Below are 13,989 nucleotides of genomic sequence, written 5' to 3' on the forward strand. Positions count from 1 at the left end.
TACACTTACAACCTGGCACATCTTGGAAGCAGAGAGGCACTGCAGGGGCAGACAGGGTGGCAGTTTAATTATGTGTTTTTATTTTATTTATTACTTTTATTTTTTTATCTTACTTTACACTGGACACTGCCCGTCACAATGGACACAGTCCGTCACACTGGACACCGGATATAGTCCGTCACACTGGACACTAGATATATGTGCCGTCACACTGGACAATGGATATATGCAGTCACACTGGACAATGGATATAGTCAGTCACACTGGACACTGGATATAGTCCGTCACACTGGACACTAGATATATATGCCCTCACACTGGACACAGCCCGTTACACTGGACACTGGATACAGCCTGTCACCCTGAACACAGCCCCTGTACACTGGACACAGCCCCTTGTATTATGGACACTGCAGCCCCTGTACACTGAGTGTACAGTCAGCAGCACTGCAGCACCTAGTTTACATCAAAATAAAAAATCAGTCGTACCGCCGATGGTTTTCGACTGCGCATGTGCAGAGGTCACTCTGCGCATGTGCAAGCGATTTTGCCGAACGTATTCTTTAGACGCCGCACAGGGGGCGGAGAGGGGCGTGAAGGGCTACTTAGCCTCATTACCCTATGCATACGCCCCGCGTTTCATGGGCGTTCCCATGCAAACGCAGGGCGTATGCATGGTAATGAAGCCGTGACGCATGTGTAGGGGGCGGGCATCTGACATCGCCGGATGTCAGCTGCCCGCCCCCATACATGATTTCATACGGACAAGTGTCCGTGTGGTCTAGGGTGGCGGGCGCTGGTGGAGCGTGCGGCCCTGCATTCGATGTTCGGCGACCATCGAATGCAGGGGCTGCTCCCAAGATGGAGGAGGCGTATCCCCGTCCACTTTCATGCGGACCGTCACATATCCGCGTACGGACGGAGGTGGCGATCCGTATGGAAGGCGGGGATTCGCCTGCACGGTCCTGGCCGCATATTCTGATCGGGCCGCACCGATCAGAATAAGGGCCCCTGACTCGAATCACCATATTCTGATTTGGTGGATCCCGGAGATCCGGACCCGCTCATCTCTACTTTGTTATGGAGCATGTGCAGTGCGAAAACACACAACAGCAATTCTACTCATCATCAGCCCTGGGAACTGCAGGGTGATATCTGTAATACAACTAGAATTATGCTTTTTAAGTCTTTGGAAACATAAGTGTAAAAAGCTTCATAATGTTACCGTCCCTTTTTTTATAAAACAAACATTTTAAAACCTGTGTATTTCTAACCTCAAAATTCAGCTTCCAGCACTGCAGGAAGCATCCAATTTGGGTTGCTATAAATAAAACAATAAAAAAACAAACTGTCAAGTCCCAAATTACATTTCTCTCTGCCTGATTTTCTATTGCTCTTAATTTGCAGCTCTTTAAAAACAATATTATTTTATCTTTTAGCTGCAGTGGTTTGTGTTGCACTTTTGAATCGTCTGGAAGGAGATCAAATCGCCAGCTCACACGATGTTCTGGCTGAGTATCAGCAAAGACCACAGAGGTTGGTTGGATACTTTATAAAAAAAACACTTGGGCCAAAGTGAACTGTGATGGCTAACACAATTTTTCGCATATTGTGTCAGATGAGGACAACCAGGATTTTTTGTTAAAATTCTACATTTTGCCCATATTCTTTTATTATGCACCACTGTTTTGCAATATATATTTATGTATAGTATATTCTACAGGTTGAGGTTACATATAGTTCACATTAAAGGAAAATATAAATCTGTATTTGTTTGAGGTTACGTATAGTTATATATAAAAGTATAATAACTAAATAGCGCAGTTTAATTAATTTTAAAAATAGTATTGTATAGTATTGATTTGTTGACCTCTAGTATGGCGTTGTGGTTAATCTTTAGCCATATAGTATATTAATGCATATAAAAAGAGCCAAGTCATTCATGTGACTAGTAAAGGAGCCCATACAGGGTACAGTTGCTGGGTGCGATGAGATGGTCACACATCTCATCGCATTGCAAAACCTATATGATGCGATCTAGTCCAAACTGTATACAATAATTGTACCGTGTATGGGCACCTTAAAACAGATGGCAAAGTGCAATTGTGTATAATTTTTACTCATATTATTGCTGTACTATAATCAGAAAGGATGAATTATTTAACATTGGGGATGATCCATGCAGTTCTTTATGCTAACGTGTCAACAGTCCCAAATGAAAACTGAAATGTGTGATCCACCAAATGGTCTAAGCCAGTGGTTCCCAAACTTTTTGAATCACGGCACCCTACAGTATCAGAATATTTTTCACGGCACCCCTAGGCAAAAAGTTTGTTACTGAGAATTTCAGAAATAAATATTACATTAAATATATTGGGATTGAATTTTATCCGTAGGTCCAGTTACGTGGTGAGGAACAGGATTCACTTCTGTTTACCCACATATTTTATAACTGGAAGCCACGAGCAATGATTTTGCCTATTTCATTGACCATAAATAATTGGAATTGGTTCTGGACCACCAACCTGAGGCACCCCTGCAAGTGTTCCGAGGCACCCCAGGGAGCCTAGGCGCACAGTTTGGGAACCACTGGTCTAAGGGTATGAGGACCAATCAGTATTTGCAATCCCAGAGGTTCAGAGTTTTGAATGATCTTTTCACCTACCTCAGAGAGATCAATTTAAATATTGCCTTTAACCTGTATTCATTTAGAGACAGTTAGCAAAAACCTTCATAAAGCCTTATTACCCTAAAATTGTTACCAAAGTTTGACTAAAATGTGTATATGGTAAAATATAAAGTTTGAGTTTATGCAGGGTTGCCGACTTGCATAAAATCCTCTCCGGGAGAAGCCCGGAGAGGAATCTTTCATGACGAGTTTGGGGCGGGGCTTAACGGTGACGTCATTAAGCCCCGCCCCCATTTCGGCAAATAGCTGAAAAAAACTGATCTCCATGGAGGGGGCGGGCCTAAAATGACACGATTGTGCCATTTTAGCTCCGCCCCCTCCTCTGAGACCTGCGGATTGCGGCATTTAAATGCCGCGATCGGGGGGCTCAGTGGGGGTCCCCCTGATTTTCCGGGAGGGTTGCCCACCCTTCCGGGGGCCGGGAGGGGGGACCCGATTTTCGGGAGACTCCCGCAAATTCCGGGAGGGTCGGCAACCCTGAGTTTATGTAATTTGTATATATGGTGCAAATGTTACTGTACATCAAAAATCTTAAACCATTTCATAACATGTTTAAACAGAATATACCCAAGTCGTATTTAACTTTTATTTATTACTTTCGAAGATAAAAAGTGTCAAATACCTTTAATCACTAGAAAAATAATTTGTGAACTGAAACAAAACATTGTCATCATTATGCTGGAAATAAAATGTATACAATTTAAGCACTTTGTAGTCTATTTTGAGTATTTACTGTTGTCATAAATTGAATAAAAAATAAACTTACAAAGCATCAGGCTACAATTGACACTGAATAATGTAGGTGACCATTACATATAAATGCAGGGCACAAAGAACAAATAACATGTTTAAATGTAAAAACTGTTAATATAATAACACTAGCATAAGGCACCAGTAAACATTATAGGGCGGACCAACTGTAGGCCATAATGCCTGAAGTTCCATATCAAATTATAACAAGGTTTACTAAGAATGTCTATTTTGTGTATGGTCTATGAAAAAAAGAAAAAGTTTACACAATCTGATTAAATATTGCCATTTTATCTTCTGTCTCCTTGTCAAAATTACTATTTTGGCTGTATTGTTAAAATGTTCTTTATATATATATTTCAGATCAAAGATCTGTTCTACTAGAAATATTATGGTTTATTTAAGCATTTGTCCAAATCAAAGATTTCTGCACAGGAATTTAAATTGGGATTTTGTTAAGGCAATACACGGCATTGGAGGACACTCTGTTATAAATAGATCTCAGGCACTGTATTTTCTTTTAATCAAATTAATCTCAAGTAAGAATATAAATGCTTTACTGCTCTTTAGAGAGCAACTGTAAACCATCTGGAACACATCAAACTGACAAGGTTAACTAACGGGCAATTATAATTCTCTGCACATGAATCGGAGTATCATTTCTGTGACAGTAGCGATGTCTATTCAATTACATGATAGGTTTCCAAACTAGTCACATGATTGTGGAGGAATAACCTTTCAGTTGACTCCTAAATTGTCCTCTCATATTCTGCAAGAAATGGGACTATAAAGTCTGCTACTGGTTACACTGATACCCAGTTGTTTTCATTGTAACTGGGGAGTTTGTTTCTGGTCTAGGGCTACAAATACATCCTGCAACAAATGCCGCAGAAGTAATACATTGGTCAAGTTTCAGCAGATTATTTTTTTTTTTTAAAGTCACCATTATGAAGTAATGGCATTGGTGGTAAAAGTGTACTATTGGTGTCTTATTCTCCACATCGATTAATGTACATTTTAGCCATATTATTCCCCGTGTATGTCATGCTTATGTCATTATTCCGTGTGTGTGTGTGTGTCCCAGGACTTCATTCATATGGCAATACCCTGTATATCATATGCGGTTATCCATATATGGTCATGCAGGAAGTATCCAGAGGGAAAGTATATCATCTCACCAAAAGGCCACTTCCACAGGGGGTGAGCAGGACATAAACCAATTAGCAGGTCATTGTTCCTTCTATTTGCATCTCTGAACACATTAGTCCGACTTGTCTTAGGGACAAGTCGGACATGATTTCCCCTGCAGCTCCCCGGGAGGGGGACACACGATTAGGCACTTGATGTGCCAAATTTTGCATATGATAAATCTCATGGATTTATCATTTGCAGTCCCCAGGGAGCTGCAGGGGGAGAGCCGGGTGGGGGACGCTGGGGAGCTGCAGGGTAAGCTGACAAATAGTCAGCAGGCGGGGGACACTGTGATCCGGGAATGGGGAGAGGCTGGCAGGGGCAGCTTACACATAGGCAGCGGGCGGGGGGACGCCGGTGAACCGGCAAGGTGGAACAGTGCCTCACGTGCTAGGCAGGAGAACCAGGGCGGCAGCCGCAACTGCAAGGAAGAAAAACCCAATACAAAGAATGGGGAGCCAGTGATTGTCTGAGAGCTCTCTTAGCCAATTGCTGAGAGAGCTCTCAGCCAATCACTGCCTCCCCATTCGTTTGTATTGAAGCTGCGGCTGCCTGGTCCTCCTGCCCAGCACGTGAGCGGTTCCCCTTCACCGGCGTCCCCCCGCCCGCTGTCTGTCAGCTGCCCCTGCCAGCCTCTCCCCATGCCCGGCGCCCCCCGCCGGCTGTTCCCTGCAGTTCCCCGGTGTCCCCCGCCCGCTGACCCTGCCCGGAGACTGCAAATAAGATTTAGGAAATCTTATGTGCAGCCAGTGCGACTGCCCAACTCCGATGCGCACAGGACCGCGCATCGGGTCGGATAGGGTGTCAAAACATGCGATTTGGGACGATTTCACGGCCCGATTCATCCGAATCGGGTGAAATCGGGCCCAAATCGCATAATGTATGGGGGCCTTTACAGACATTGCAGAGCCTGACATAGCAGGTGGGCAGCAGGAGAGTGACAGCTGTGGGAGGAAGTAGGGAGAGACCTGATGCTTGAACCCACCAATCAGGTAACTGTGCAACTCCCCTGGTGGGTACTATCACTGTGGGAATTTGGGAGGCTTCAAAATAGCTTGCGCAGGTCAGCTCCTCATGATAGTCACTGACATCTGCTAAGAGGGATTGCTCTGCTCACATATTAAGAGGAAAGCATTAACCATCCTGTGTGGAAAACACTATGTCCAGTGTATTACCTTTGTTTTGTGCATTGAAAAATAAACCAGCCCTTTAGTTGCATCGGCTCGGTGTGTGAGTGATTGGAAGAACCCCGTATCCTTACAACCATGGCCTATCTACCTCCCTTTCACTCACTCATATAGTCCAGCCCTACCCTTTCCACAATCCTCTAATACTGGGCTGGGCAATAAACGGCCCTCCAGCTGTTGATAACATCCCAGCATGCTTTGCATCAGTTTTGCTATTTGGCCATGCTGAAACGGGTGCAAGGCATGCTGGGATGTGTAGTTAATCAACAGCTGGAGGGCCACTTATTGCCCACCCCTGCTCTAATCGGGCCTACACACTTCGACAGAAGCTTTGTGCTGAGATATCTGTCATAGCCCATGTTCTCAATAGAGAGAACATGGGCAATGACTAGATATTTCAAGCATGCTTAAAATATGCGGTGCATCGCTATGGGGCATACACACACACACACACACACACACACACACACACAGCGATTTATGCTTAATCGCTAAGCGATCTTGTCAGATCACTTAGAAAGTATGCAAACATTGCTACATGTATAGGCCCCATCACACATATCCCCAGCTAGGGATGCCAATCCCGGGGCATTTTTTCAATCCCGGAATTCGGGATTGAAAAAAATGCCCAATCCCGGGATTGGCTTCCCTAATTAAAAAAACAACCGCCTCGCATATTTACTTACAGATGCGTGGTGCAGGTGGTCGAGACAGGGAGATGGAGCCTGGGTGGGAGGGACGAGCTAGGCTGATGCAGCCAGTCTGGTCGCCTGGTGGGCAGGTCCGCGGTCTGCCTTGTCCGCTGCAGGGCAGGTGGGTGGTCTGTTGGTGCCCGGCAGCCTGTGCGGCCTGCGTAGCGTGACCTCTGACATCGTCACGCTGCGCAGAGCCACGTTGCCTGGGATGGGAGAAGCCGGGCAGCTGCTGAGCACCCGCTCAGACGCTGCCCGGCATTAGACTGCACATGCGCAGTCTAATCCCGAAATCCCGGGATTGGAAACTCCAATCCCGGGATTGAAATCCCGGCATTTTGGGGGCCAAATACCGGGATCCCGCCGATCCCGGGATTGGCCACCCTATCCCCAGCCTCCTCTAACCAATATATAGTTAAATCCAAGCCCTGCCTCACCATTGTAAGCCAGTATTTCTCTTACTAGTGTTACACATAATGCTTTGTATTTTTGTGTAATTTTTTTAGTCCATATTGTCAGTTGTGTCATCTATGGTGGTTGGACATTTTGGTGAGGACATTGCTATTTAGTATACACTTGTCTGCAACTGCGGGCACCCTCTCTGACTGTGCCTTGGGCTACAGTCCCAACTGTCCCCCCTGATGGCGGCCCTGCCTGAGCCTGTTCATTTTCTCTGCCTAAGACTTCCCTCTCTCTTCTCAACTAAAATCCTTATTCCATTACTGCCTTCAGGATTTCTCCTGTGATGTTCATATCTTGGAAACGCCTTATCGCTGCCTTGTAGACTCCTTTCCTTTCTGTCAAGCTTCAAATTGGATCTTAAAACCTACTTCTTTATGAATGCCTATTATATGTCTGTCCTATCACATTGATGTACTATGCCTCTCTTCATCACCCATGTCTGTATTCCTCTACCTCTTCCCCCACAAGATTGCAAGATCTAAAAAGCTGAGCTTACTTCTTTTGTACCCTTTAACTAATATCTCACAACTATTACAGCAGCTGTGAATCTGTATGCTGCGCCTAACAACCAGGATATCAGTTTATATTAAATGTTAATGTTGTTATTGTACCAACTACTTCATATCCTATTTGCTTGCATCTTGTAAATATTATATCTCATGACTCAGTCTGAACACCGGCTAGGCAGCTCATGGCAAGGCAATATGAATTATCAGACTTCAAATTTCACATGATAGTGGGTGCCAGAACGATGGGACATTCTTTTTTTTTAAATTGTACATACATTACTCAATCTATGCAGTCACATAGCTAGCAGAAATACCTCATGAAGAGCATTACCACCCAAAGTGGACAGCACTGAGGCTAATCTCAGATGGTTAATGATTGTGATCAAGGGACACTGATTTAAATCACATCCACAGTCAATGCAGAAGGTACCAGATGCATATAATGCAGAAGGTACCAGATGCATATAATCCATCAGGTCAGTACAACGTTCTATAGCTTCCATGGGAAAGACCCACCAGAGTGCCCTTATTAACTTTATACCAGACAATAAATCTCACCTAAGCTTGTGATGTTGCTAATTGGACCCTGCAACATGTGGCATGGTCCAATGATTTACAGTCTCAGTTGTTTCAGATTGATAGTAGGGTTTGGGTGTGGGGCAGACCGTGAGGCCATGGGCCCCAGTTGTAAATACAGGCTGGTGGTAGCACCATAATTGTGTGTACTCATGGCATGGGTTGGCTCGGCTGGTCAGACAGAACAAGTCATCAACCGATAACATCTGCGTTGTGTGATGAAAATTTTCAGGCCTTCCTGTAACCACACAACAATGTAATAATCCAGCAAGATAATGCTGTTTCATCGGAGAGTTAAATGTGGCCACCATGTTTGTCTGAATTTTGAGCATTTATGGGTATGGGGGAAGAGATCAATTCACACCCAAGATTCTAAACCTACAAATCTCATCCAGGCAGCATAGGTCAATGGGGTAAATTTACAAAAGCTGCTAAAAATGAGGTGATGCGGTACTTGTGTATTTTGGTGGCGCCCATCGCATCGCATACCATAACGCATGCGATGGTATGCGATTTCGGTGGTTAGTGTACGATGGCATACAATTTTCAAATTGTATGCCATTGTACATGGCATACAATGCCATACGATGCGATGCGATGCGATTAAACATTGTATAAGCACCCTAATGGGTGCTTATACAATGTTAAGCACCCTAATGGGTGCTTACAATGTTAAATGCACCCCCACGCCACCCCCCCACTATAAACGTGAACCCGAAGCGTGGCGAGCGGCGGCGGTACGCGTCCTACGACCTTTTCATACCCCCACTATCCATCTATGGAGTTGAGAATAGATTAGTGCCCGAAGCGTGGCGAGCCCCGCGAGGGGACGCGGATACCTGTGAAGCCCGCGAAGGGACGCGTTTACCTGTGAAGGTATCCGCGTCCGCTCGCCACGCTTCGGGCTCGGTGCGCTCGCCACACTAATCTATTCTCAACTCCACGCCGACTTGGATAGTGGGAGTATGAAAAGGTCGTAGGACGCGTACCGCCGCCGTTTCGCCACGCTTCGGGTTCACGTTTATAGTGGCAGGGTGGCGTGGGGGTGCATTTAACACTGTAAGCACCCATTAGGGTGCTCAAAAGCACCCTTTAGGGTGCTTATAAGATTTTTCATCGTATAGGGGGTCAAAATCGCGTCGCATCGCATGCCATCAGGTACATGGCATGCGATCATCGTACGATGCACAAATCGGGCGCCTCCAAAATACACAAGTACCGGTGATGCTAATCATTTCTCGAATTCTCTAGGATGCAATAGAGAAATTAAAGACAAAATCTGATCGGGTTGGGATCCTGACTAGCAGGGGCTAATTTCCCTTGTGGGGGTCCACAACCCCCATAGAACCTGTGGCAAGCGAAGATAGCGACCGAGCCCATGAGGGCCCCCATGTCGAAGCACCAGCAGTCGGTATCCCGAATGTCAGACTGCCATACCACACCCACCATATCGTATAGTGGTCCTTTATACCAATGTTTCAGGAGTCTACCCATCACCAGAGACTAGAATATTTATATTGTTTTCAGGTAGCCTTGTATTGGAAGCATGCACACAGATTCCAAATTACTTCATCAATGTTTTATGAATTACTTTTTATGACCGCAGAATAGTACGATTTTCAAACCCCCATCACAGAGGTCTTTTATTCCTAATCACTGGCCACTATCTGGCATTGGCCTGCAGCAACCTTAAGTACCCCAGATTCATCCTCTCAGATCGACAGGCCAACCACACCCGCTCCTTGCCTTTTGGTCAATCGGGGTGCCAAACTGCAGGGAGAAGCAAAGTAAAAACAACCTTTTTACATGAACACACTAATACAATAACCTGAATGCATTAATCAAAATCAAATTAAAAACATAACTTATACTACTATAAAAGACAGTGTCAAAGTGTGCCAAAGTGGACACAATATATAACATATTAAATTCAAAGATGTTAATGCAGAGTTCATTATTGAGGGTGTACAAATAAATAAGATTTAAGAGGAGCAAATATGTGCAATGCTACCCTCATGTGGTGAAGAAGCATATTGTCAGAATTAATGTACAAATGTAAAGTAGAGGTAAAGATGGATTGATTGCATATGCAGTGCTATAGTTAAGCTATTGAAAGGAATCATCTTGGCCAAAGAGCGTACAGCATTGTAGGATAGACACCACATAATTTTATACCCCTCTCAGACATCCGACCCAGGAAATTGCCGTCTAGCAAGCCTGGTCTCAGGAATTTGGTTTCCTTTTACACATGCAATCATCCCAGGCTGATGCAAGTTCACATGCAAATATATCCTTGGCTGTTTAGGCATGCGTAAAAAGGGTTTCATTTCCAGTAATTGGCAGCCAATCACTGAGTTCCTCCCCACTGGGCAGTCCTCTTGGAAAGGAAAAATAAAGACATCCACCTGTATATTAAGCCACCTCCTTCTTAGTTCAGTGTCTTTTTTTCCCCTTTCCTATGGGCAGTGTGGAGGCTTACCCCGTGAAGACTGAGAAAAAAATGTAATTCCCCCACAGTGTTACTGGCTACCAAGCCGGCCTTCAACGGGTTTCCGGTCCCGGGTGCTGGATGCCATCAGGATGGCTGAGCGGCGGTGTTCTCAGGCAGCGTGGTGCGGCACGCAGCAGCCTGGTCCCCGTTCATTCGAAAGGAAAGGGGGTGGACATCATCGGTGGGTCAGTGACATCTCCCGCCGCAGGCTTAAAGGCGGAAGTGCGTAGGATGCGGCAGCTGGTAGAGGAGTTAGCCAGCTGGACTCTGGCAATCAGAGGCTAGGAGTAGCGCGGATACAGCAAACTGGTAGGAACTATGCTTTTTTCGGATATAGGGTGTTAAGCGTTCCGTGGTTCATGATTAATAAGGCTATATTCTTTTAGGCTGAGCCTATAACAAGGCAGCTATATATCCGCACTGAGTATTAAATGTATATGCTGAAAAATACAGACGCCCGCTGGTACCATGGAGGAAGATAAACGGCAAGGTGCTAAAAAAATCGGGGTAAGCCTAGAAGATTAAAAAAAAAAAAATGGAAGTGTTTTAAGTAGCAAGCTTAGGTGCTGTTTCTTGTATATGTCTATACAGGTCTGAAGCAAGCAAGGATAGTGCTAAGGCCAAAACACAGAAAGATTCAAGCATCTAAGTGTGTTTTGTGTGATAAGAAGCTACCTGAAAATAATACGGGCAATACCTGTGATTCATGCAAAGTGTCTTAGCAATTACCCCTTACTCAAATGACGGCGCTTGTGGATATGCTGAAAACAGCATTAGCCGAAACATTTGTGACTAAGGAGGACTTAGTTAAATTAACCACAAAGAGGAGGCATGCAGTATTATCAGAGTCTGATGAGTCAGAAGCAGGGCCCGCAAAAGGGCCGTCTATGGGTTTCCAAGATATGGACCTAGATGATGACCCGATTCAGGATAAATCCAATGCAGATTATAATCCAGTAATGGTAGAAAACCTAGTGGAATTGATTAATAAATCATTAAAAATTGAGGTTCAGCAGGACGATCTTAACCTGCAGGAACTTTTGTTTCAGGATAAAAAGAAAAGGGTGAAAAAGTTTCCGTTGTCTGAGTCTCTGAAAGGGATCATTGAAGAGGAATGGAAACATCATGACAAAAGAATTACAGTGCCAACAAGGATAAGTTGCATTGTACCCATTCGACCAAGCTCATATAGCCACTTGGGAGGAACTACCTAAAGTGGACGCAGCTATAGCACGCATCTCCAGAAAGACAACACTATCTCTTGAAGAGGCCAATGTGTTTAAAAACCCAAATGGAAAGAGGCATGGAATTGGGTCTCAGGAAGCAACATTTGACAACAGGAGCGGCACTTAAGCCGGCGGCGGCTATGGCAATAACTTCCAGAGTATTGAGGAGCTGGTGTCAACAACTGGAGAGCGATATGCTGGATGGCATTTGGAGGTCAAACCTGGTTAAGACAGTTCAGGATGTACAACTGGCAGATGAATTCCTATGCGAAGCATCAGTGGATGCAGTTAGACTGGCAGCCAGATCTACGGCCACAGCGGCAGTGGTAAGAGCCTTGTGGTTAAAACCCTTGGCGGCGGATGTGCAGTCCAAAAATAAACTTATGTCTTTGCCCTTTCAGGGAGGTTATTTGTTTGGCAAACAATTAGATGAAATCATATCTAAAATCTCAGGAGGCAAGTCCATGTGGTTACCTCAGGAAAAGTCCCCTAAGAAAGCTACATCATCAAGGGCTTTCGGGTACCAGTCCCAGGATTTTAAAGAGGCCAGAGCATATAGGCTAGGAAGAGGATATAGAAGAGGTCCTTGGCAGTCGCGGGGAATTTTCGTGTCCAAAGAGGCAGAGAAGGAAGGTTCCCTTCAAGAAGAGAACAGCAATGACGCCAGGTCACAGAATCCCCAGTTTCCAGTAACAAAGAAGAAAACTTGGCCCTACTCTTGAGTCTGGAAGAAATTAAAAGTGGTGGTAAAAATACAGGAGAGTCAAAGGAGAACCGGATGGTACACAACGTTCTTTGTGGTCAAAAAGGCGTCAGGAGGGTTCAGAACCATCTTGGACCTCAGAAGATTAAAAATCGATTTATAGAGGCATGACCATTCAAGATGGAATCAATCAAATCGATTTTACCGGACATCAGGCAAGGAGCTTTTATGACGTCCATAGACCTAAAAGACGCGTACCTGCACGTGCCAAACTTTTTAGGGCATCAAAAATTTATCCGGTTCTCAGTGAACAGGACAGATTACCAATTTGCAGCCCTTCCCTTCGATCTCTCAACCTACCCCAGAACCTTTTCAAAAGTTTTAATAGTGATAATTGCAAAACTAAGACAAGAAGGAATAGCAATATGGCCCTATCTCAACAATATAATGATCGTGGCAGAGACAGAAGTAAGGTCGAAACAACATATGGACAGGGCTTATAAACGAGAAAAAGAGCCAATTGCTCCTAAATATTTTATTGCCTTGGAACCAATTATAGACTCTCAGGTGATGTCAGTAGCACTGACCAAAGAGAGAAGACAGAAGATAATGGGGAAAGCTTTCACGCTAACCCAGAAAACAATAGCTTCAGCGGGACAATGCATGGAGATTTTGGGGCGGATGGCAGCAGCCCTGGAGATGGTGCCCTGGGCCAGGTTTCATTCGAGAAAATTACAGAACTGTTTTCTGTCCCAGTGGAATGGGGACTGAAAGGATCGGTCAGAGGATTGTGGTGTCAAACCTGGCAAAGATGGATCTGCAATGGTGGCAAAACAATGGCAGATTGAGCAAAGGAAAGTCATTTGCACCAGTCAAGCAGGTAGTAGTTACGACCGATGCAAGCAGTTCCGTCTGGGGAGCAGTATGCGAGTCAAGGATGATTTAGGGCGAATGGTCAGATTGCTGGAGCAAGAAACACTCAAACCTAAGAGAAATGATAGCGGTGGTGTTGGCATGCCAACATTTTTAGAGCAAATTAGTCAGCAAAGAACTGGTAACCAGGAAAGACAACCAATCAGTGGTGTCATACATCAACTACCAAGGAGGAACCAGATGTATGGCAATGATGAAAGAGGCAGCAGAACTATTCAGATGGGCTGAACCAATAGTTTCAAACATACTGGCAATATATCTAGCGGGAAAAGAAAACAAACTGGCAGACAGCCTGAGCAGGAAGATGTGCAGACAAGGAGAATGGCGTCTCAACGGAGAGGTTTTTTTATCCCTAGTAAACAGGTGGGGTCTACCTCAAGTAGACCTCATGGCTACATCAGAGAACACACAGGTGCCGGTTTTCTTTTCCAGATTCAGGGACTCGCAAGCAGCACAAACGGATGCGCTGACGGCCAGGTGGGACATGGAAATAGCTTACATTTTTCCACCTTTTCCAGCTATTACCAAGGTTCTGAGGAAAATTTAGAAGGAGAAAGCATTTGTAATAATGGTGCTTCCG

At 44.8% G+C, this 13,989-nt stretch overlaps 1 protein-coding gene across 3 annotated transcripts in view; it reads left to right on the forward strand.

Annotated features, from left to right (window-relative positions):
• UPP1 (uridine phosphorylase 1) overlaps window positions 1–3,393 on the forward strand; it is a 37,706-nt gene extending 34,313 nt beyond the window's left edge. For all 3 annotated transcript variants that reach the window (XM_083188180.1, XM_083188179.1, XM_083188181.1), the window contains exon 8: window positions 1,440–3,393. In XM_083188180.1, the coding sequence (XP_083044306.1) occupies window positions 1,440–1,579 (140 nt within the window). In that variant the 3' untranslated portion in view covers window positions 1,580–3,393. The remainder of the gene's footprint in view (window positions 1–1,439) is intronic.
• The last annotated feature ends 10,596 nt before the right edge of the window (window positions 3,394–13,989 follow it).

The sequence above is a fragment of the Crinia signifera genome, chromosome 5 (assembly GCF_055691185.1).
Source record: "Crinia signifera chromosome 5, ASM5569118v1, whole genome shotgun sequence".
Taxonomy (NCBI): domain Eukaryota; kingdom Metazoa; phylum Chordata; class Amphibia; order Anura; family Myobatrachidae; genus Crinia; species Crinia signifera.